Genomic DNA, 25,214 nt, shown 5'->3' with positions numbered 1-25,214 from the left:
CGGACCACCAGCAGAATGGAAGTAGCATTTTTTCTTCTGTATGTTGTTTTTGTAATATAACTTTATTATGTAATATAACTTTGTGATGTTGCGTACATTATAAGTTATATATTCGCTTTGCTAGAAGCAAGACTTGAGCGTTTTATGTGTCTGTTTGTGCGAAAAACTTAGCTGTTTCTGCGGTCGCCAGATCATGTGCTCTCAAGCATACCGAGGTCCCTTGGCCCCCTGGGAGGTAGTCGCGATAGGTCGGGACTAACTGCCATAGAACCGAGGTCCTGCACACGACTTAGGATCGACACTTAGTAGACGTCCCCACGAGGTCCCGAACTTGCTAGTAAGGGCCTCCTGAGTTGCGTAGCAAGTCAGAGCGCCAGAGCCTATGTTCGGGGATTAAAGGGGTCCCAGCCCCCGGGTCCATGGTTCGAGGTACAACGGTACTCGCCCTAGGGGGGCAGGGCATGTAGGCTTAGGGTACGGAACCAGGCTAAGCGGCTACACAACCCTGGACCCCAGCAAAGAACGAGCACGTCTCCCTGAAGCCAGTTCCCAGATAACCGGTTCCTTTTCTCCTGCAAAACAGAGGTCCTGGGGCAGAGACGCAGCGTAGCAACTCAAGGAAGGCTTCGGGCACGTCACAGATGTGAAAGACCACGTGGGGGGTTAGTGTAACGAGAAGCAAAGACAAAAGAAAATCGCATAAGCCTCAATGACATACTGAGAACAAATCTTTCCTTAATGAATTGGTACAGGAGAGTTGTGCAATGTACGCCAGGGGCTGGGTTTACGAGAGCGGACCTCCACCGCCCTGGTCTGCATGGTGATGCTACCAATTACAAAGGAAAAATTTCCTCTCAACTAGGTCCTAGGGATAGAACTTACGGAGGTGCTCAATGTTCCATGGATTGGGTAGTTGCATGCCTTCCTCCGTAGCCAAATGAACAGATCTGGGTCGACACACCTTTGTCACCTTGAAGGGCCCTTCCCAGCTGCGGGAGAGCTTGTGCAGCCCCTCACGGTTCAGGATTCGCCTTAGGACTAAGTCCCCGACCCGGAGCTCCCTACTACGCACGAACCGTTGGTGATAGCGCCGGAGCGCTTGGTTGTACCGTGCGTTTCGGACTGCTGCTCGCCATCTCCGCTCGTCGACGAGGTCCACGTCTTGGCGACGCTGCTATTCCTGCAAGTCCTCATCAAAAGCCTGGACTCGTTGAGAGCCCATGGTGATCTCCGGGGGAAGGCACGCTTTGACCCCGTAGACCAGGAAGAAAGGAGTTTCCCCAGTTGCCCGGCTGGGTGTGGTCCGGTTCCCCCATAGCACGCTCGGAAGCTGATCAATCCATTTTGCGCCATGCTTCTCAAGATCGCAGTAGGTCCGGATCTTGAGTCCTCTGAGGATCTTAGCATTAGCCCGCTTGACTTGGCCATTGCTCTTGGGATGCGCCACTAAGGCGAAACAGAGCTGGATGCCAATGTCCTCGCAGTATTCTTGAAAGTATTGGCTCGCGAACTGAGTCCCGTTGTCGGTGATGACCCGGTTCGGGACCCCGAACCGGCACACAATTGACTTGAGGAAGGCAGTTGCTGATGCCTTGGTAATGTTTACCACTGGGGTTGATTCCGGCCACTTGGTGAATTTGTCAATGGTGACGTAGAGGTACCGGTACCCGCCGACGGCCCTAGGGTAGGGCCCCAAGATATCCAACCCCCATACAGCAAAGGGCCAAGAGGGAGGAATCATCTGCAGTGCCTGAGCTAGAGTGTGTATCTGCTTTGCATGGAACTGGCACGCTTTGCAGGACCTTACCAACTCAGCTGCATCCTGGAGCGCTGTCGGCCAGTAAAAGCCATGCCGGAAGGCTTTACCGACCAGCGTGCGGGATGAAGAATGACTTCCGCACTCGCCTCCATGGATCTCCACGAGCAAGTTGCGGCCCTCTTCCTGGGAGATGCACCGCATGAGGATGCCGTTAGCGCCACGACGGTAGAGATCCCCTTCTACCACCGTGTACCGCTTAGCCATCCGGACTATGCGCTCAGCAGATGCTTGGTCTTCAGGAAGGAAATTATCTTTCAGGTAGTCCCGGACCTTGGAGATCCATGCATCGGGGCCTTCCTGAGAAACTGGGCGTGGCTCCCTGAGGTCTTCAGGACCCTCGAGGGAGCACACAACCCTTGGCGGGCACCACGGATGGAGCGCCGCCGGGATCGCTAGCTTCGAGGTGCTAGTCCGGCCCCCTTCACCCAGTTCGGCAGGCTGGGCGGAAGGCTTCAGCAGATGCCTCTGGAAGATGCCCTCGGGCATGGGTGCCTGAGTCGATGCACTCGCGGAGAGTGCATCAGCTGCTGAGTTGCCTTCATGTGGAACATGTTGCAGTTCCAGCACATCGAAGTCCTTCTCGAGCTTCCTCACATGGATGATGTAAGCTACGAGCTGGGGATTGTTACAGCAACACTCCCACCGGACCTGCCTGATGACGAGTTGGGAGTCTCCTTTGACCAGGAGCTCCCGGACCCCCAGGGACAGAGCCACCGTGAGTCCAAAGATTAAGGCCTCATACTCTGCCATGTTGTTGGTGGCCTCAAAGTCGAGGTGCACCATGTACTTCACTTGCTCACCATGCAGGTCGATGAGGACCACGCCGGCCCCTGCCTTCTTGTTGCGTGCGGACCCATCGATGAATAGCGTCCAGTGGGGTCCGGTGATCACCGGAGCCCTGACTTCCGGACGTGGGGGGTCCGACCCATGGTCCGGACCCCCTAGGACGCCTGGTGCAGGTGTCCATTCCGCGACGAAGTCAGCAAGGACCTGGCTCTTGATGGCATGGCGTGGCTAGAAGTCGAGTTGAAATCCAGCGAGCTCAGCTGCCCACTTGGCGATGCTGCCCGTGGCGTTGGAATTGTGGAGAATGGCCCTCAATGGGTAGGAGGTCACCACCACAATCTTGTGGGCCTGGAAATAGTGACGGAGTTTCCTGGACGCAATGAGTATAGCATAAAGGAGCTTATGCGTCTCAGGATACCTGGCCTTTGCTTCATTAAGGACCTCGCTGATGTAGTAGACCTTCTTATGGATGGTTCTGACCCTGCCAGCCGGACTGGATCCTTCTGTTTGAGCTGGGGACTAGCCGGACCCCAGGTCGCTTGGTGTTTCCCCGGGTCGGGACCCGGCCGGACCCTCCGAAGCAGGACCGGTTGTTAAACTGGTGGAGACCGGACCTCCTTCCCCTGCAAGGGGATCCACAGGGGCCCCTGTGGGAGATGCTCGGACCTCTCAGTGACCAGCACTATGCTGATCACTTCGGCTGTCACTGCAAGGTAAAGAAACAGTGTCTCACCTGGGTCCGATGCGACCAGGACTGGCAAGGAGGTGAGGTACTGCTTCATCTCCTGGAAGGCACGTTCTGCCTCTTCAGTCCATGTGAATGGACCGGACCCCCTCATCAGCTTGAAGAAGGGAAGTGCCCTCTCCGCCAGCCTCGAAATGAAGCGGCTGAGGGCTGCAAGGGACCCCGTTAACCTCTGCACATCCTTGAGGCGCGCAGGGGGTCTCATTGCCTCGATCGCCCAGACCTTATCCGGGTTTGCCTCGATCCCCCGGTGGGAGACTAGGAAACCAAGGAGCTTTCCCGCCGACACGCCAAAGACGCATTTCTCGGGGTTAAGCTTGGTCGAGGTTGCACGTAGCTTGTCAAAGACTTGAGCTAAATTTTCTAGGAGGGAATTTGATTCTCTAGTTTTGATAACGATGTCATCAACATACACCTCAACTATATCTCTAGCCAAATCACCTAAAGTGATGTTCATTGCATGAGCAAAGGTGGGTAGAGCATTAAGCAATCCATAAGGCATTACTTTATAACAATAAAGACCGTCTACTGCTACAAAAGCTGTATGCTTCCTATCATCCCTAGCCATTTTGATTTGATGAAAACCAGAATAGGCATCTATGAAGGACAGCAAATCACACCCGGAGGTGGAGTCTACAATCTGATCTATACGCGGAAGTGGATAAGGGTCTTTTGGACATGCCTTATTAAGATTGGTGTAGTCGATGCACATCCGAAGCTTCCCGTTAGCCTTCGGGACCACGACTGGATTGGCCAACCACACTGGGTGGTAGACCTCCTTGATGAAGCCAGCCTGGAGCAGCTTGCGGACCTCTTCACGGACGAAGTTTTGCCGCTCGATGGACTGCTTGCGTGGCTTCTGCCGGACCGGCCTGGCGTCAGGGTGGATCTTCAGATGATGCTCAATCACCTCCCTAGGGATCCCGGGCATCTGTGACGGTTCCTAGGCGAACATGTCGACATTTGCCCGGAGGAAGGCGATGAGCGCGCTTTCCTATTTCTCTCCCAGATTCCCTCCGATGCGGGTGGTCTGGGAGGTCTCCGTTCTAACCTGGACGGTCTTCACGGGTACATCGTCCGTATCAGACGGACGGACCTTGGGTGCCTTGGCCGGAGCCTTGGCACGCGAGGATGAGGGGTCGGACTCCTGGGCGCCAGCCACGGGGGCAAGGCCTGTTGCCAGCGCGTGGAGTTTTTCAACCGCCACGACGGCAGCTGCCCGGTCGCTCTGGATGGTGAGGACGCCTGCCGAAGAGGGCATCTTCAGGACCAGGTACCCGTAATGGGCAACGGCCATGAACCGGTATAAGGCCGTCTGCCGATGATGGCGTTGAAGGGGAGGTTAACTTCCGCAACCTCGAATTGCACGTTCTCGGTACGGAAGTTGTCCTCCGTCCCAAATGTAACCGGTAGGGAGATGATACCTACCGGGTACACTAGGTCCGGGCCCACTCCGGAGAATGGGCGCGAAGGAGTCAGCTTGGACTCCGGGATCTGCAGGTGTTTGAACGCTGCATAGCTGATGACACTGAGGCCTGCACCTTTGTCGATCAACACGTGGTGGAGGTGGATGTTGGAGATGGTGGGTGCCGTGACGAGCGGCAGCACACCAGCGCCCGCCATGTTCTCCGGGCAGTCCGACGGCCCATAGGAGATGGTGATGTTCTTCCACCGCTGGTGAGGCGCCGCCTTCATCGTCCCCGGCTTCACCGAGAGGACCTCCCGGCGAAGGGTCTTGACGTCCCGCCGGGAGAAGAGCTCCGAACTGCTGCCGTACATGACGTACAGCTTCTTGCGGCACTTGTCCCCGCCGGACTCAGAGTCGGACTGGTGGAAGAGACCCTTGAGGTCTTAATTGGGGGTTTGATACCCCAACTCTCTCTCCGTTGCGGCTGCATCGGCATCGGAGGCTTTCTCCTTGCCGGACCTCCGCGGAGGGGAAGAGCCTTCCCTAGAGGCTTGGTCACGCCTTTTGATGAGGCGCTCCGCGAGCTTCTGGATCTCGCGGCTCTCGGTGGCGCTGTGGCGAGCCCCAGGATGAACAGGGCACGACCAGGGGTCGGTGCGCTGTTGCCGTGGGCGCATGCCACGGGGGTTCTGGCCCCCGGTCGTCGCAGCAGCAATGGCCAGACCCCCAATCCGTGACTTGTCAAAGCCACGGTTCTTCTTGTTTTTTTTCTTGCCGCTGCCAGGGGCAGCGACACTAGGCCCGCTTGTCTGAGCGGGTCCTGCCTGGGTCGCAGAGTGCCATGCACAGGCTTCTGCAGCCCTGGCACATTTGTCCGCCAGAGCGAACAAGGTGGTGACAGTTTCCACCAGGTGAGTCGCCAGCTTCTCTAGCATCATCTCGTCTCGGACCCCCTGGCGGAAGGCCGTGATGATAGATGCATCGGAGATACGCGGAATAGTTCCACGTACCTTGGTGAAGCGAGAGATGAAGGTCCGGAAGGTCTCTCCAGGTTGTTGCCTCACGGCGTGGAGGTGGGCCTCCACACCATGCTGCTGGTATGCGCTGGCGAAGTTCGCCGTGAGCTGTGCGCAGAGCTCACCCCAGGATCGGATGGATCTCAGAGTAAGGTTCATGAGCCAGGTCCGGCTGGCCCGGTCAAGGCTACATGGAAGTAACTTGCCATGACAGCGTTGTTACCTCCGGCCGCCGTGATGGCGGTGATGTAGACCTGCAGGTATTCTGACGGGTTGGCGGACCCCTCATACTTTTCCGGTAGGTGCGGCCGAAACTTGGACGGCCAGGCGACCGCGCGAAGGTGGTCCGCGAGCACTGCGCAGCCCACCCCGGACACCGGTGCCTAGACAGATCCCTGCGGCGCCGAAGCTACCGCAGCGAATTCAGCATCGAGGTCACGACCCTCGATGTTGAGCCGGCGACCTCGCGCCCGCTCAATGGAGACACGGGCGTCCTCTCCCGCACGTCTGCGGTTGAGTTCTGCCCAGAGGTTCTCGGTCGGCGCACTCCTCACCGATGGTGAGTGCACAGACCCGGATGTGCCGCCCTGACGACGGCGTTGCCTAGAGACAGACCCCCCCCCCGGCTGAGCATGGGGAAGCCTGTGCAAGGTTGAGGAGGCGGTCGATGTCACACCCAATTTATAAAGGACATAAATCGAGCAATCATATATGCGCCAGGATCAAGTCACGCATATATACAACAGAATCATCAAGATATCACAACACATATCACGAATAACATTAATATAATCATAAATGAATTATTTTATTACAAACGAATCAAGAATCGGTTCAAGAGTTGCGGAAGCGTAAAATGGAGTACATGAAGAGTAGGGCGCCACAGGGACGTCGACTAGGAGACAAACGCCTAGAAGTCGTCGAAGCCGCTGACGTAGTCCTCCACGTTGCCAGGCACTGAGCAGCAGTCGAAGGTGTCTAAGAGAAAAGAAAAGTAGAGAGGCAAGTGTGAGTACAAACTCGTACTCAACAAGTATAACACAAACTATGAGGCTCTAGGTTAGCTGACTCAACTGCATTAGCTTTTAGTCTTTACAGATTTTATTAAAGCTATTTAGTACAAGTGAATGAATTACCATAAACCCGATTGCATAATAAATTAATCAATATTAGTTAAGAACTACTGAGAACCATCCAAACCGAAACCACCCGGAGAATCTCCCTAATCAAAGGTTGATAACCCCACTAATCAAAAGGAGGATCTGGGCCGCTCATGACTGTGAGCACAGCTGATATATCAGTTTTACACTCTCGAGAGGTTGCACAACTTTACCCACAAGTCGTGAGCTACGCTAGTTGTTCGTCAAACTTCCTTAGGTGTGATGGCTAGCAAGCACACTACGAGACCGTTACAAAGGATCACGTTGGTAAGGTGTAACCGCTAAGGTTTCTGGATCAGCGACGATGGGGCCCACCTCCGGGGGTACAAGCACACAGCACAGACCAAGCCGGAGGAGCAGGGACCATTGAAGCTTACCACCCCTCTTGCCCACGCAGGTAAGTTACTCCCGAACCGAAATGACATAATTAGTAAGTCAAGACCGTCCCATTCCAGTCTTGTGGTTGCGTGGTTGTCCCAGGTTGTCGCTCTATGAACCGGTCCTTATGGAGAGTGGCCAACCAAGCACTAAGCACCGTGCTGGCCCCCTAAACCAAGTTTCTAACAAAAACATCTTTTAAGGAGACGTGAGCCGCTCAAGCACACAGCACAGAGGGCCACTCTCAGAATTAAGTTGCATATACCATAAATCAAATTTAATTAAAAAGGGACCAAGTGTGTTATAGCGCAGCAACCTAGCACAACTAACCAAAATGCAACCCGAAGGATATATATATAGGATATAAAGGTGGCTAGGAAGTCCTTATAGGCATACAGAATTAAAATGCGGTATGAAATTGTATTTAAAAGTGATAGGATGTTCATGTTATACTTGCCTTCCTCAAAGTTCTCCTGCTGCTGCTCAAAAGCTTCAGAAGATGGTGGCTCCTGGTACTGGTCCAAAGGCTCCGCGTCTACTCACGATCGCAACGCCAAAACATGGTCCAGCACATACACATACATGCAAACGAGGACAAAATATAAGAAACAGTACAACATTACATAGAAACAACACACAAAACTATGCTAGAACTATTCTACGCGTTACAACGACCGCGTGGATATAAAGAACACCTAAAACGGAGCTAAGACGCGAAATCTAGGTCTAAAACAAGGTCCAGGGACCTATCTACGAGAAAAACTGAGCCTCAGGGGGTTCTGGACAAAACCTAGGGGTCTAGGTGCAAAAACCAGAGAGATCCGAGGGCTAACGCGCTAAAACAGCCGGGCTGGACTTCGGACCTCAAATTTGGAAAGTTCAGGGGGGTCCGTGCAAGATTCTGGGTCGTTCTGGAATTATTTCTCAACTAACTAGGACTGCGGGTTTATTTCAAAGAAAACCAGGGTCTCTTTATAAAGATTGCCAGGGCTCTGAATGAAGGGGTACATGGGATCTAATCTGATTCGTTGATCGTGGATCGGGCGGCCAGGACCAGCTGTCGCGCAAGGCGGCGGCGGGGGCTCGCCGGCGATGCGTTTTCGCGGCAGGGACTCACCGGACTTGGTCAAACTCGGCCGTCCGGGGGTCAACTCGACCCAGGCTTGGGTCTAGGATGGACTACGAGCCATGCGTAACCCTCATGGGGCATCAGCTGGGCTTGGTGGGGCTCTGGACGGCGGGAACGGTGGCGGCGGTGGGTCTGCGCGGCGGCGCAACGACGGCGTGCGCGTTCCGGCCTTGGGTGCGGTCTACAGCCTATGGCACTGGGCGCAAAAGGGGCAGGGGGAGGAGGCGAGGCTCACCGAAGGGCTGTGGAGGCTGGGGACGCGACGGAGGGGGAAGACGACGACGACCGGCGGCGGAGAGGATCGGGTGTCCGTGGGGAGGGCTGCAGCAGAGGGGCTCGGGGTTCCTTGGCCGCGCAGATCGGTCGGGGAAGTCCCTGCGGAGATAACCAGGGGGTCAAGACAGCCCGAGACCGGCCGGCGACGAAGGAATTGGGGCGGCGGCACAGCTCACCGGCGGCGGTTTCTTCGCGAAATCCCGATGATGCAGAGGCTCGGGGCACAATTGCTAGGCTCAGGAAGCCTCCAGGTGGCGAGATGAGGCGAGCGCGGGGGTTGTTGGGGTCTGTGGCACACCGGAGCAGCGGCTCGACGGCGAGGCAGAGAGGGTGACGCGGCGGAGCAAAGGGGGCGGCGGCGCTGGGGCGTCAGTGGTGGTTGTGGGGATTAGGGTTAGGGTTCAGAGGGGGTTGGGGCTGCACTTTATAGGGCGGCGGGGCCACATTGGCGTGCGGGCCCGGGGAGAGAGGCTCGCCGGGGATCTCGGGGAGGAGTTGCGCCGGAGAAGAAAGGGGAAGGGAAGAGGAACGCGCTGACAGGAGTGGCCCGGTTGGCAGATTGAGAAAGGAAGAGAGGGGTGTGGGCGCTCGGGCTGCACTGCAGAAGCTGGGCCTCGGGTTGGCTTGGGCCAGGAAGAGAAGGAGAGGGAGCCCGCGAAGGAGAGAAGGGGAGGGAGTTGTTGGGCTGGGCTGGCTGCTCCTTTCCATCTCTTTTCTTTCTCTTTTCCACACTCAAACTATTCAAACAACTCTATTTGAATTCAAATAAATTTGAATTCAGGCACTATAAACTCAACACAAATAAAACAATGCCCCAGCATGAATGCACAAACAAGTTGATCCTATAATAAATTTTACTTTCTTGCGTTTTAAATTACTTTAAATGCCACAAAATTAAAGAAAACCCTAGAAATTTCATTTGAGCCAAAATAAATTCATTAAAATTAGGGAAGATTACATTAGGGTGTTACAAACCTACCCCCCTTACAGGAATCTCGTCCCGAGATTTGGATAGGATAGCTAGCAAAGAGATCGGGGTATGTGTTCCTCAGCTCATCTTCTCGCTCCCAAATAGCCTCATCCTCCGTGTGGTGACTCCACTGAACACGGCACATCTTGATCTTCTTGTTTCTAGTAACTCTCTCAGACGTCTCCAGAATTTTCACCGGATGCTCGATGTAGGTCAGATCCTCCTGCACATCTAACCCTTCTAGCGGTGCTTGCTCTTCTGGCACCCTCAAGCACTTCTTCAGCTGGGACACGTGAAACACATCGTGCACTCCTGAGAGATTTGGAGGTAACTCCAAACGATATGCCACCTCACCTTTCCGTTCCAACACCTTGAAGGGACCAATGTATCGAGGAGCTAGCTTCCCTCTCACATTAAACCCGCGGATTCCTCTCATCGGCGAGACCTTTAGGTACACATGGTCACCCACTGCAAAGGTCAGATCTCGATGACGAACATCCGCGTAGCTCTTCTGACGAGTCTGAGCGACCCTCAGATTCTCTCGCACCTGCTGTACCAGCTGTTCTGCCTCCTCAACAATATCTAGACCAAACACCTGCCACTCACCAATCTGATCCCAATACAATGGAGTCCTGCACTTCCGACCATACAGAGCCTCGAAAGGGGATTTCTTCAGACTGGCCTGATAACTATTGTTATACGAGAACTCTGCATACGGCAGGCATTTATCCCAGCTGGTACCATACTGAATAGCGCAGGCTCGAAGCATATCCTCCAACACTTGGTTGGTCCTTTCTGTCTGCCCATCTATCTGAGGATGATAAGCGGTACTAATGCGTAGCTCCGTATCCAACGAATCATGCAACTGCTCCCAGAACCGTGAAGTGAACTGGGATCCTCGATCAGATATGATCTTCTTCGGAACTCCATGCAGACAGACAATCCTGGAGATGTACAACTCTGCAAGTCTAGCACCGGAGTAGGTAGTGTTCACGGGGATGAAGTAGGCAATCTTCGTCAACAGATCCACTACTACCCATATGGAGTTGTACCCTTTCTGAGTACGAGGCAATCCAACAATGAAGTCCATAGTGATCTCCTCCCATTTCCACTCTGGAATCCTCAACGGCTGCAATAGACCGGCTGGTCTCTGATGCTCTGCCTTGACACGCTGACAAGTGTCGCAGATAACCATGTACTCCGCAATGGAACACTTCATTCCATACCACCAGAATCGTTCCTTGAGGTCATAATACATCTTCGTGCTGCCCGGATGAATGGAATATGCCGTATCATGAGCCTCGCTCAAGATCAGCTTCCTGAGGTCATTCACATCCGGCACACATATACGACCCTTGTACCACAAGGTACCCTGATCATCTTCTCTGAAATGAGGTGCCTTGCCAATCTTCAGCAGTTCACGGATCTCTTGCAGCTTCTTATCATCTTTCTGATGCTGCCTGATCTCCGCCTCTAGAGTGGGTTCTGCCTCGAATGATGTACTCGAGGTGTGATGCAAGAAACCCAGACTCAACTGCTCAAACTCCTCGCATAACTCCTGAGGCATCTGGAAAGTCACAGCCATGTTAACATAGCTCTTCCTACTCGGAGCATCTGCCACGACATTACCCTTGCCTGGATGATAGTGAATCTCCAGGTCATAATTCTTGACCAATTCTAGCCATCTTCTCTACCGCATGTTTAGCTCACTCTGCGTGAAAATATACTTGAGGCTCTTGTGATCGGCGTAAATGTCACACCTTTGCCCAAACAAGTAATGCCTCCATATTTTCAAAGCATGCACAACTGCGGCTAACTCCAGATCATGAGTGGGATAATTCAGCTCGTGCCGGCGTAACTGCCGCGAGGCATAAGCTATCACTCTGCCTTCTTGCATCAGGACGCAACCAAGACCATCCCTCGAAGCATCATAATACACTGTGAACCTCTTGCTCTGGTCTGGCAGAGTAAGGACTGGCACCGTAGTCAACCTCTTGTTCAGCTCCTCGAAGGCCTTCTAACGCTCATCAGTCCAAGAGAAATCCACACCCTTCTCTAGCAAGGAAATCAAAGGCTTCGCAATCTTGGAGAAATTCTCAATGAACCTCCGATAATATCCTGCTAAGCCCAAGAAGGAGCGGACTTCCTTCACCGTCTGCGGTACCACCCAGTCAAGCACATCCTTCACCTTTCCGGGGTCCACAGCAATACCTCCCTTGGAGATCACATGACCGAGGAATGGAACCTCGTCAATCCAGAATTCGCACTTGCTGAGCTTGGCATACAGCTTGTGCTCTCTGAGCCTCTGCAATACAAGCCTCAGATGCTTCTCATGCTCTGCTTCTGACTTGGAATATATTAGGATATCATCAATGAATATCACCACAAAGATGTCCAGATAATCCATGAAAACCTTGTTCATCAGATGCATAAAGAAAGCTGGAGCATTAGTAAAGCCAAAGGACATGACCGTATACTCATATAGTCCATACTTGCAGGTGAATGCCGTCTTCTGGATATCCTCAGGATGAATCTTCAGCTGGTGATAACCTGAACGCAGATCAATCTTCGAGAATACACAAGCACCCTAAAGCTGATCAAAGAGATCCTCAATACGAGGCAATGGATGCTTGTTCTTGATGGTGACTGCATTCAGATCCCGATAATCGATGCACATTCTCTTCGCGCCATCCTTCTTATCTACAAGCAATACAGGGAAAGCCCAAGGAGAGAAACTGCGACGGATATAGCCCTTGGCTAGCAACTCGTCGATAGTCTTCTTAACTTCTTCATGTTCAACGGGTGCCATACGATAGGGCCATAGGAGCTGTGCCAGGCAAGAGATCAATAGAAAACTCAATGTCGCGATCAGGCGGCATACCTGGCAAATCATCCGGAAAGACATCCGGGAATTCAGACACCACGCGAATACCACCCGTGGGTCTAGCCTCCATCTGATGAAGAAATCCAGAAGGCTCTGTAGCACCGACAGTGACCTCCTGACCATCTGGTGCTGATAGAAGAACAGTCCTCTGAGCACAATCTATCCGGACTCCCCACTTAGCAAGAGTCTCCATCCTGAGAATCACATCAATGCCCTTGGTGTCCAGCACCATCAGATTTGCACTGAAATCTACGCCCCTTATGACAACACTGACTCTGGGACAAAAGATATGAGACCTCAACTGCCCTCCCGGTGAAGATACTAACATGCACCTCTTTAATGTGCTAGTAGGAATACCATGATGCTTGACAAAAGACTGAGTGATGAAAGAATGCGTAGCACCAGTATCAAAAAGCACTGTAGCAGGATGGGTGTTGACCATAAACGTACCAATGACCACGTTAGGAGCCTCGGCCGCTGACTCGGCCGTCACGTGGTTCACCCTGCCCTGAGCTGGGGCCTTGGGCGGTGCTGCACGCCCCGGCTGTCCTGTCTGCGCCTTCCGTGGGCAAACGTTGGCGTAGTGCCCTGGCTCGCCGCAGTGGAAGCACACTCGAGGGAGTGCTGGAGCCTGCTGCCCGGCAGGAGGAGTGGGCACTCCCTGCTTCGGAGCTGGTGGAGCCGGAGGCGTTGGAAGCCTCTGACCTTGTCCTGCCTGCTGCTGAGGATGGGGAGGATACTATTGCCGCTGCTGGTACTGCTGGGGCGGCCTCTGCTGCTGCTGTGGATGCTGATATCGGGGACGAGTGTTGCTGCCCGACGAGGATGGAGCCATCTTCCTCTTCTTATCCTCAATCTCCCGGCGCTTATGCTCGGTGTTGAGGGCAGCATCAACCAGTTGGTTGAAACTGTCGAAGCGGTGGTTCAGCAGCGCATACTGGATGTGATCATCCAGTCCCTCCTTGAAATACTCCTGCTTATCGCTATCACAGGCGACGTCAGCAGGGGCATAACGGGCAAGCTGAAGGAAACGGTCACGGTACTCCGTCACCGTCATCGATCCCTGAAATAACGAATACAGATAACAAGGATAAAAATCACTCAATGTGAGGCTTACGAAAGAGATCAAGGATAGATCAAAGCTCAAAGGAGTTGCAGGAGGTTCCATTCAATTTACCTGCTTAAAGGCACGGAACTCCTTCTGCTTCATCTTCATAATCCCCTCAGGAATGTGGTGGTTCCTGAAGCGTTCACGGAACTGGTCCCACGTGAGAGCATCACGGTCTCGAGCCGGGTAGGACTCCCACCAGTCAAGAGCGGAACCTCGCAGCTGCCCTGCTGCGTACAGGACTCGCTCACGGTCGTCGCACTGAGCAACAACCAACTGGCGCTTCACCGAACGAAGCCAGTCGTCCGCCTAGAGTGGATCCGTGGCGTGAGAGAAGGTCGGAGGATGACCTCTCAGGAAATCCGCATGCCGATCACGGGGCTGAGGCGGCGGTGGAGGCGGTGGCTGGGCGTGGATCTGCTGCAGAGCCTGAACGGTGTTGTTCAGGGTTGCCATCATCTGCATCTGGAGCTGGAAGAACTGCTCCGGGGTCAGTGGTGGCGGCATCGGCAACGGCTGACCAGTACTCTGGTCGTTCTGCTCCTGCTGGTCAGAACCGGAACCGGTGCGCCTGGTGTTCACCATTTGATTGCAACAAATGAAATTTTATGAGAACGAGATATTGTGCAGCTGCGGAAATGAAACTTCGGAAGGATATGACAGAGAGAAAAGGAATATAGGTTTTTCCCCCAACGTGCTAACTCAATTTTATTATTTTGTTCAAGTTGTGTTAGGGTCGATTTGCATGAGCAAGTTTAACTACTAGACTATGCAATCAACCAAAAATCCAAATCAAACATTTGCACAATAACAAGCATTCAATATTCACAACTTAGTCGAGTTTTTCACACTTCTCGACTAACACACTCGTTCTAGCGCATTTTCATTGGGACAACCTAAACTTATAGCTTATAGGGTTAGACACTCAGGCCAACGTCTACGGAGACTCAAGCTATTTCTCAGAAAAGACAAGAGAGATAGCAAATCAAGGGCTTAAGACTCAAGGAATAGAAGCAGAAAATAATTTTAGAATATTTGCGGAAGTAAAGCAAAGGAAGAGAAGTCCTATACTCGTCCAGATCTATCTAGGCTTCGTCCTACAGTCGATATGGCTCTGATACCAATCCTGTCACACCCGATTTATAAAGGACATAAATCGAGCAATCATATATGCGTCAGGATCAAGTCACGCATATATACAACAGAATCATCAAGATATCACAACACATATCACGAATAACATTAATATAAATCGTAAATGAATTATTTTATTACAACCGAATCAAGAATCGGTTCAAGAGTTGCGGAAGCGTAAAATGGAGTACATGAAGAGTAGGGCGCCACAGGGATGTCGACTGGGAGACAAACGCCTAGAAGTCGTCGAAGCCGCTGACGTAGTCCTCCATGTTGCCAGGCACTGAGCAGCAGTCGAAGGTGTCCAAGAGAACAGAAAAGTAGAGAGGCAAGTGTGAGTACAAACTCGTACTCAACAAGTATAACACAAACTATGGGGCTCTAGGTTGGCTGACTCAACTGCATTAGATTATAGTCTTGGCAGATTTTATTAAATCTATTTACTACAAGTGAATGAATTACCATAAACCCGATTGCATAATAAATTAATCAATATTAGTTAAGAACTACTGAGAACCATCCAAACCGAAACCACCCGGGGAATCTCCCTAATCAAAGGTTGATAACCCCACTAACCAAAAGGAGGATCTGGGCCGCTCATGACTGTCAGCACAGCTGATATATCAGTTTTACACTCTCGAGAGGTTGCACAACTTTACCCACAAGTCGTGAGCTACGCTAGTTGTTCGCCACACTTCCTTAGGTGTGATGGCTAGCAAGCACACTACGAGACCGTTACAAAGGATCACGTTGGTAAGGTGTAACCGCTAAGGTTTCTGGATCAGCGACGATGGGGCCCACCTCCGGGGGTACAAGCACACAGCACAGACCAAGCCGGAGGAGCAGGGACCATTGAAGCTTACCACCCCTCTTGCCCACGCAGGTAAGTTACTCCCGAACCAAAATGACCTAATTAGTAAGTCAAGACCGTCCCATTCCAGTCTTGTGGTTGCGCGGTTGTCCCAGGTTGTCGCTCTATGAACCGGTCCTTATGGAGAGTGGCCAACCAAGCACTAAGCACCGTGCTGGCCCCCTAAACCAAGTTTCTAACAAAAACATCTTTTAAGGAGACGTGAGCCGCTCAAGCACACAGCACAGAGGGCCACTCTCAGAATTAAGTTGCATATACCATAAATCAAATTTAATTAAAAAGGGACCAAGTGTGTTATAGCGCAACAACCTAACACAACTAACCAAAATGCAACCCGAAGGATATATATATATAGGATATAAAGGTGGCTAGGAAGTCCTTATAGGCATACAGAATTAAAATGCGGTATGAAATTGTATTTAAAAGTGATAGGATGTTCATGTTATACTTGCCTTCCTCAAAGTTCTCCTGCTACTGCTCAAAAGCTTCAGAAGATGGTGGCTCCTGATACTGGTCCAAAGGCTCCGCGTCTACTCACGATCGCAACACCAAAACATGATCCAGCACATACACATACAAGCAAACGAGGACAAAATATAAGAAACAGTACAACATTACATAGAAACAGCACACAAAACTATGCTAGAACTATTCTACGCGTTACAACGACCGCGTGGATATAAAGAACACCTAAAACGGAGCTAATACGCGAAATCTAGGTCTAAAACAAGGTCCAGAGACCTATCTGCGAGAAAAACTGAGCCTCAGGGGGTTCTGGACAAAACCCAGGGGTCTAGGTGCAAAAACCAGAGAGATCCGAGGGCTAACGCGCTAAAACAGCCGGGCTGGACTTCGAACCTCAAATTTGGAAAGTTCAGGGGGGTCCGTGCAAGATTCTGGGTCATTCTGGAATTATTTCTCAACTAACTAGGACTGCGGGTTTATTTCAAAGAAAACCAGGGTCTCTTTATAAAGATTGCCAGGGCTCTGAATGAAGGGGTACGTGGGATCTAATCTGATTCGTTGATCGTGGATCGGGCGGCCAGGAACAGCGGTCGCGCGAGGCGGCGGCGGGGGCTCGCCGGCGATGCGTTTCCACAGCAGGGACTCACTGGACTTGGTCAAACTCGGCCGTCCGGGGGTCAACTCAACCCAGGCTTGGGTCTAGGATGGACTACGCGCCATGCGTAACCCTCATGGGGCATCAGCTGGGCTTGGCGGGGCTCTGGACGGCGGGAACGGTGGCGGCGGCGGGTCTGCGCGGCGGCGCAATGACGGCGCGCGCGTTCCGGCCTTGGGTGCGGTCTACGGCCTACGGCACTGGGCACAAAAGGGGCAGGGGGAGGAGGCGAGGCTCACCGAAGGGCTGTGGAGGCCGGGGACGCGACGGAGGGGGAAGATGACGACGACCGGCGGCGGAGAGGATCGGGTGTCCGTGGGGAGGGCTGCAGCAGAGGGGCTCGGGGTTCCTTGGCCGCGCAGATCGGTCGGGGAAGTCCCTGCGGAGGTAACCAGGGGGTCAAGACAGCCCGAGACCGGCCGGCGACGAAGGAATTGGGGTGGCGGCACAGCTCACCGGCGGCGGTTTCTTCGCGAAATCCCGATGATGCAGAGGCTCGGGGCACAATTGCTAGGCTCAGGAAGCCTCCAGGTGGCGAGATGAGGCGAGCGCGGGGGTTGTTGGGGTCTGTGGCACGCCGGAGCAGCGGCTCAACGGCGAGGCAGAGAGGGTGACACGGCGGAGCAAAGGGGGCGGCGGCGCTGGGGCGTCGGTGGTGGTTGTGGGGATTGGGGTTAGGGTTCAGAGGGGGGCTCTTTGTAGGGCGGCGGGGCCACATTGGCGTGCGGGCCCGGGGAGAGAGGCTCGCCGGGGATCTCGGGGAGGAGTTGCGCCGGAGAAGAAAGGGGAAGGGAAGAGGAAGGCGCTGACAGGAGGGGCCCGGTTGGCAGAGGGAGAAAGGAAGAGAGGGGTGAGGGCGCTCGGGCTGCACTGCAGAAGCTGGGCCTCGGGTTGGCTTGGGCCAGGAAGAGAAGGAGAGGGAGCCCGCGAAGGAGAGAAGGGGACGGAGTTGTTGGGCTGGGCTGGCTGCTCCTTTCCATCTCTTTTCTTTCTCTTTTCCACACTCAAACTATTCAAACAACTCTATTTGAATTCAAATAAATTTGAATTCAGGCACTATAAACTCAACACAAATAAAACAATGCCCCAGCATGAATGCACAAACAAGTTGATCCTATAATAAATTTTACTTTCTTGCGTTTTAAATTACTTTAAATGCCACAAAATTAAAGAAAACCCTGGAAATTTCATTGGAGCCAAAATAAATTCATTAAAATTAAGGATGATTACATTAGGGTGTTACAGTCGACGTCATCACGCCATTGCCTCTGGGCGTTGGGCGAGGCTGCCTCACCAGGAGGTTTGCGAAGCAACTCCTTGGCTGCCATGAGCGGCCCATTCGGTGCAGGCACCGATTGGGCCACGGAAGCCCGCTCCGCAGGACGCTGCGGGGCAGCACGCGCGGCCCCCCTAGGTGGGGGACGGTGTGAGGCGTGCGGCGTCGAGGACGCCACTTCCTCACCCAACAGGAGGTCGTGATGACCATTTTCCTATGCCATTGCGGTCTTGAGCTTCGACCAAGCACAAACCAAACCTAGCCCCCTACCTGGCGCGCCAAATGTCGGAGGAAATCTCCAGCCGGGTGGCGGGATACACCCGCCTAATCCTAGTTAAGGATGGGATTGGAGGAGACCTAGGAGCGCTTGATCGGTGAGCGGATGAACGCAGGAAAGACGCAATGATTTAGAGTGGTTCGGGCCGCCGGAGCATAATACCCTACGTCCACTTTGGTGTTGTATTGATGTAATGTTGGATCTTGAAAGCCTCTTAGCTTCTGTGTGTCTGTCTGAACCTGTGTTTTAACGAGTGCACGCTCCCTTTTATAGTCCAAGGGAGGTGCCTACACTGTGCGGGGCCCCGACAGATGGGCCTGGCCAACAGGAGCCTGTTCTATGAGAGATATGGAGATCTTCATCTCCAGCTCCTCTCTGTAGTCCTCTCGATCGAGAAGTTGATGTGCGTATCTACAGCCAGGATATGGCCGTGTGCAGCCTTGCCTGCACAGTGACCGCTGTCAGTGTTACCCAACAGTGAAGCCGTGTTGTCACTGTTGGGTGAGAACCTATCAGGTGAAGGAGCAGCGCTGACCCGCCGCGCCGTTGCCTCCGCGCGCCTTGTAGCAGTGCACGCCTCGGCCCTCCTGTTACAGGCCATCATCACGCATGCGCGGGGCGCCGTGACGGGACTGCATGCCGCTTGCGCATAGTATACAGTGATACGACGCACCGCCTTGGAAACAGGCGGGCTTACCGTGGCGTCAGCCTACCTGCCCCGTGTGTCAGTGGCAGGCCATACTTTTTGACTTGGGCACGCCCAGCCCGCCTACCAGCATTTAATGTGGTAGTTGGGCTGGAGACCCGCGAAGGTCCTCCTGCCACGGGCACGTGGCAAGGCCAGCCCCGCTCCCACCGCGGGGGCGGCACGTGGCGGCACCGGACCCCTTCCCGGGGGGAGGGGTGTCCGGGCCCCCGTGGCCGGTTGGAGCGGTTAGGCTTGTGGTGGCCTGGCCTCCAGACGTGGCGGCCCCGGACCAATAAAAGCACAGAGAAGGTCCGGAGACCATAATCCCAGCTGTCAGGCCCGAGCCGTATGCCACGTCACCCAGAAGATGAGGGGGAGATTATGGATAGTGAGACGCTAAAGGCCTGGACACCCTAGCAGGAGGTACCCCTATCCGTATGTACCGACAAAATCATTGATCAATCCATCAATACGAAAGCTAGCACGTGTCCGTCTCTGACATGTTACGTGCTAATCCATATCTAGAGGCATTTAACCAATACATACAATCACCTAAAACGAAAGCAAATTCGGTAGTTCTGGTACATACTTGCCACATACCCAGGATTAAGCATTCGTACCATAATACAATTCGCACAACATCATAAGGACCATAGAGAGCAAATTTTACATAACATAAGATTAAATATTAAGGTTTACAAGTTCATAGCAAGGGTAGCTTAAATCTGAAATTAAAAGGTTCAAGCTTCCAATTACAAGCGCGATAAGACAATCACGTCTTTGCTCAGGAACGCTATTGTGGCCACAACGACTCACTCCTCTCCCACACCGAAATCGGCGGGATAGAAGTGACCAAACACAAGCTCCGGCTCACCTACAACTTAGGTTAAAAGTAACATGAGTACAAAGGTACTTGTAAGACTTACACGATTATATAAACAAGGATCATACAACTAAGGCTCCAACAAGGATGAGGATTTAAGGTTAAGTAATTATTATGTAAGCATGAGCTTCCTAATCCAACAACCAGCTTTCTAATCAAAATTAATTATCTTGCCCAAACCACAACATCAATTTTAGTTGATTAAAGGAAGAACAAGTACTTAATCATAATGGTGACATGAAACCATTTCCGACATACACGAAACTTTCTACGAAGAATTCATGGGATATTGAGCTTGCTCATGACCGAGAGCGCGGTAATTCGAATTGATTATTAACCTTGCAAGGTGTACTTCTTTACCCACACGACATAAGGACCATGCGGCTCACCCAACCGGCCAAGTTGGATGAGGGGTACCCATAGCAACCATTCCCAACAAGTCTCAACCATTAAAAATCACGCCTAGCTTACGCGGAGAGTCACCTAGGTCTACCGGGAACACCCCTGAGCCACTTTACATAGTCCCTTGGCCACGCATCTAGGACCGTGCCTCAATGGTTAAAAAAATAGGTATTAGGCTCGTCCATACCATAATTGGATATATGGTAGCACGTTAAGTTGCTTAAAACTGAGGTCATCCACGGACGGTCCTTAGTGGGTCCGAGCAGACTATGCCCCCAAGACTCCTTTCTTTAGACCCTACCATACCGCTCGACCCACAAAACGACCTTTCCAACATCAACCAAGGTCGTACAAGTGCGATCAAGGATTACTAAGTGAGCGTAATGTGACACTATTCCACTATTTCCTTCCAAGTTATAGAAATACTCTAACATGGCTAAACAACTAAGCATGGCTAAGCAACCAAGGTCGTACAGTTGTAAAGCAGAATTTGAACTTTCTTCATAAGCATTCATTCGAACAATGCATAAAAATGAATAAACTCATACAAGAATATGCACATAATGCCTCATTATGCCTTAATGATGCTCATGATGCTATTATTTAAATGTTAATCATGATTATCAAGTTTGGATCGTGACAGACTAGTATGAAATCAGATGTTGTTTTCGAACAATCAACCAACTCTGGACCCGACGCGAGGATTCCTTGCTTCGCCGAATGGCATTTTATTTCAGCAATGTCAATCGTGCTGCTTGCCAGTACTGTGTGGGAGAAACGACAAAGGAATTGCAATTATTGCAAGCGTGACTACATATAACTAGTACTACTACCTCTGTTAAAGATGACGTTTCAGAGTGTTGTTGGTGGCTAGGGTACTAAGCTAAGGTTGCATGAACCTAGCTTGGAGTATACTAGTTGTCCAAATAAAGCAGGATTGAAAAAGGTTGTCAGGCCAAGCAACCCGGCCCCTTCCTCTAATAAAGAGAGCTAAAGATGCATTTAGCTTCAGAGAAAGTGATGTGCAACTATACAGGCCATGGATTATATTAAATTAAGTTAGAGCAAAATGAGCACTTGCAGAGATCAATCCACTTCACAACTTGTAGGGTATGGACGATGGTTATGCACAAGCTAATAAGTAGTGACCTTCTGTGAAGGGTAGGTGCAATTTTGTAATTAGTACTTCCTCCGTATCAAAATATTTATCACCGTTGACTTTTTATTATAACTTTGACCATTCGTCTTATTCAAAAATTTATTACAAATATACAAAAAGTTAAATTATGCTTAAAATACCTATAATAGTAAAGCATATCACAAACAAAGTATATGGTATTTACATATTTTTTTTGAATAAGATGAATGGTTAAAGTTATAAGAAAAGATCAACGGCGACAAACATTTTGATATGGAGGGAGTATATTGGTTCGTAAATCACAAGAATTTGATACACATATGTAGAATGAAAACATAGTAGCGGGCTAATCGTCAGATGCGTTTTATTCATCATACAAAGCTAATATAAGGTGAGAAGTATTTCATTAGCATGAGGTTGTTATCTGGAAGATGAACGGACATCTTGGCACTCCGTGGTTGCTAATCTGTCTGTGCTCAGTTCTCATCAATCAACATATATACTTTCCTAGCCTCGTTTTGTATGTTTTCTCCTATAAATTTCTGCGAATGGGAACAAATTATATAGTTTTGCCCCGAAAATCTAATGGCCCTGGTTTAGGAATGGGACGATCTCGGAGCGCTATCTACTAGCTGTAGGAAACATGCATAGCAGACAAGTCGCTCACCACAATACCAACCCTGAAAACGAGAATACAATGTTGTCTCGTTTCGTTTTGAACTTTTTTACTTGCTGGCTGTCTAGTTAGCCTCTCTTCTATTAAAGACAACAGGCTGAACCTCCTGCCAATTCGTAAAAAAAAAAAGACAATGAAACAATAAGGCAATCACTTTAGCGGTAAAGCAATTCTAACCGGGAGGTATTATTGCTGCTGGCTGGGCGGGACGCGGAGACACCGCAGATCCCTCACATTTCTGCCACAACCAACAGTCAAGAACTTTCCTTTGGACTAAAACGGCCATCAGTAGAGGCATAATAAGCTGATCGATCGCTTTTGTGTATATGGATGATATAGAGCTACTTTGCAAGCAGAAATGGATTAGGATTGGAATCAGGATAAGCTACAAGTCTCAGGATGATTCAAGGAAGGAGATCTGGCGGAACGCAACTTCAAGAGGTATAGTATAGTATTTACTTTATCACCACTTGCAAAGTTGGAACGTCGCCGTCGGGAGTCGGGACACCTTGCGCTTGTTGGAGCGGTTGTGAAAATAGGGCAGCGCATGGTTGCAGTCTCCTATCATATGGTCCTCAAGAACACCCGCAGCACATCTAAATTTCAGGAGTATGGTATCAATAACATGGATAATGGATGGGCTTGCTTGCGGTTTAGGTTCAGAACTATTCCCAACCAATATTTTTTAAAAGTTGCGTGTATTCTGTCGACGATTGTAGTATGGAGTCCCCTGCCATCACCCTAAACAATTACCTCTACAAAATAGAGAGGGAAATCATTTGTGTGACAAAAAAGTATTTTCCTCCCCTGATGTAGGTATTTTTCGTGTCATTTCTTATATGCAGCGTTGGGCCATCTTGGGGAAGGGTGCTGGAAGGGAAAAGATCGAGCTGGAGATACAAAGCCTGAAGCTACTTCTGCGGTCTTGGCGATCTAGCTCCTGATGCTGATCGGGTTCCTTCGTCTTTTCGGGAGAGGGTGTTGTTAAGAGGGGGTACCTTGCTTTTTTTTTTAGCTTGTCTCACCGTGTTTTGCTGTTCGTCTTGTGAAACTGTGGTCGAGCTGTGTCTGAACCTTTCGCTTTCTAGCTTCTGTTTAGCTGCGATCTCCTTACCTTAGAGGGTGGTTCGAGTGGGTCGTGTATCGCGGCTCGCGCTTAGGCTTTTGTCTCTGCGTGTTTGCTTGGTGCTGACTTTGTAAGCTGGTAATCCTGGCAGACACTATTTTGCTTTCAATATAAAGCAGGGCGTAATGCCTGTCATCTAAAAAAAAAGTATTTTACAAAAAATCTTTTTCTTGCACCAACAATAATCTTCAGTTCCATCCCTTGTGTAAAAAATAGTTTTCTTTTAGCGTGGCATGTCTCAAAGCTATAGATCCCAGCATATGATTGTGTGCGGCAAAACACAAAATAGTGATGTGTTAGGTGGATGCTATATGTACGAGCTGAAAACACGCATAATGAAAGAACACATGCATACTTCTCTTTTGGCGTTACAAGGTTAAGGTTACATCCATCAATCCTGCTCATTTACTGTTGACCCAAACAAATATCTCATTTTCCATAAGGCCAATCAGCAAACGTGTCTGGCTTTATGCACACGATTCAAGCAGCGTATGGACCGACCAGAGGCCATCAAATCAAACAGCCTATCAAGCAGGGCAGGGCAGCGGGCCATCCGGGCAGGAGGATGTTCTTTGTCCACCACGCACATTTAATCCCGAGAGCTCAGCGGTCTTAGTGTACGCTTGACACATCGACACGAGATGATTACAAACAAAAAGGCGGGTGCCCATCCTGACCATACAAACTTTATTATTTTCCAGTAATAATAGACCACGTATGTATGCAAAATCAACCGGTATGCCAGATGCATTTCGTTCTGCACAAACCTTTCTCTTGCAGGCAGCAGGCACTATATAATCCTCCCCTTGCATTCTGCTTCAATCCTGAGCTTTTATTTCACCCGTGGCCGAGCACAAGTACACCACAAACAACGACGAGAGGCCTTGTTACTCTGTTCATAGCCACGACGTACAGTTGGTGAGGCACATCAGAAACACCATGGGCATCCTGGACCACTTTTCCGATCTCTGCAGCATCACGGAGACCAAGGAGGCCCTCAAGCTCCGGAAGAAGCGCCCCCTGCAGGTGAGTGAAGAATTGTGTGTTCCGTTTGTGTTTCTCGATCAATCTATCTTGCAGACAAACAGAGTTTTTGAGTTTTCTTTATCCCAATAAGCTGTCTGTTAAAAACTCCGCTGGGGAACGCGTCTGCAGACGGTAAACATCAAGGTGAAGATGGACTGCGAGGGGTGCGAGCGGCGGGTGAAGAGCGCCGTGAAGTCGATGCGGGGCGTAACCAGCGTGGCGGTGAACCCGAAGCAGAGCAAGTGCACCGTGACGGGGTATGTGGAGCCGGCCAAGGTGCTCGAGCGGGTGAAGAGCACGGGCAAGGCGGCGGAGATGTGGCCCTACGTGCCCTACACGATGACCACCTACCCCTACGTCGGCGGCGCCTACGACAAGAAGGCCCCGGCGGGCTTCGTCCGCAGCGCGCCGCAGGCCATGGCCGACCCTAGCGCGCCGGAGGTCAGGTACATGACCATGTTCAGCGACGAGAACGTCAACGCATGCACCGTCATGTGATCATCCCGGGCGTGAGCCGCCGGCCGGCGATGGCAGTGGCCACGGCCATGTATGCTCGTATGCAAGCTAGCTAGTTCAGACAGAGCGCAAAAAAGAAATATATATATTTGCCTTTAATGAGTTTTTATATGTTAGGTGTATTTATGTCGATGCATGTGTTTGGTTAATTGGTTTCAAAGAAGAAAAGCCAATAGAAAGAATGGCTAATTTTGGATTCTGTTTGGAAGCAAGAAAATTTTTACTATTTCTGATGAAGTTCATGAGTTGGCTAATGTGGTCAGTTTGCCGCTAAGGAAAGCTGCAGCCAGAGTGACGGAAAATGCTCCTCCCACGTCGAGGCCGCTGCCACTTAAATTAAATCAAATTCTGGGAAAAATCCCTTAAACATCAAGTAATCGGATATCAGCAAGCTCCCTAATC

The 25,214-nt window shown here is 51.2% G+C and overlaps 1 protein-coding gene across 1 annotated transcript; it reads left to right on the top strand.

Annotated features, from left to right (window-relative positions):
- The first annotated feature begins 23,992 nt into the window (after positions 1-23,992).
- Positions 23,993-25,011, top strand: LOC112893690 (heavy metal-associated isoprenylated plant protein 20-like). Its single transcript, XM_025961148.1, has 2 exons — positions 23,993-24,296; positions 24,426-25,011. The coding sequence occupies exons 1-2, from the start codon at positions 24,210-24,212 to the stop codon at positions 24,792-24,794; spliced, it is 456 nt and encodes a 151-aa protein (XP_025816933.1). The 5' UTR covers positions 23,993-24,209; the 3' UTR covers positions 24,795-25,011.
- Positions 25,012-25,214: the final 203 nt, after the last annotated feature.

Source organism: Panicum hallii, chromosome 5 (assembly GCF_002211085.1).
Source record: "Panicum hallii strain FIL2 chromosome 5, PHallii_v3.1, whole genome shotgun sequence".
NCBI classification, from domain to species: domain Eukaryota; kingdom Viridiplantae; phylum Streptophyta; class Magnoliopsida; order Poales; family Poaceae; genus Panicum; species Panicum hallii.
This window is presented reverse-complemented; position numbering and strand designations above follow the sequence as displayed.

Coding starts and splice junctions, on each gene's coding strand:
- LOC112893690 (XM_025961148.1), top strand. CDS start 24,210: ATGGGCATCCTGGACCACTTTTCCGATCTCTGCAGCATCACGGAGACC. Junction 24,297..24,425: donor GGAAGAAGCGCCCCCTGCAG/GTGAGTGAAGAA, acceptor ACGCGTCTGCAG/ACGGTAAACATCAAGGTGAA.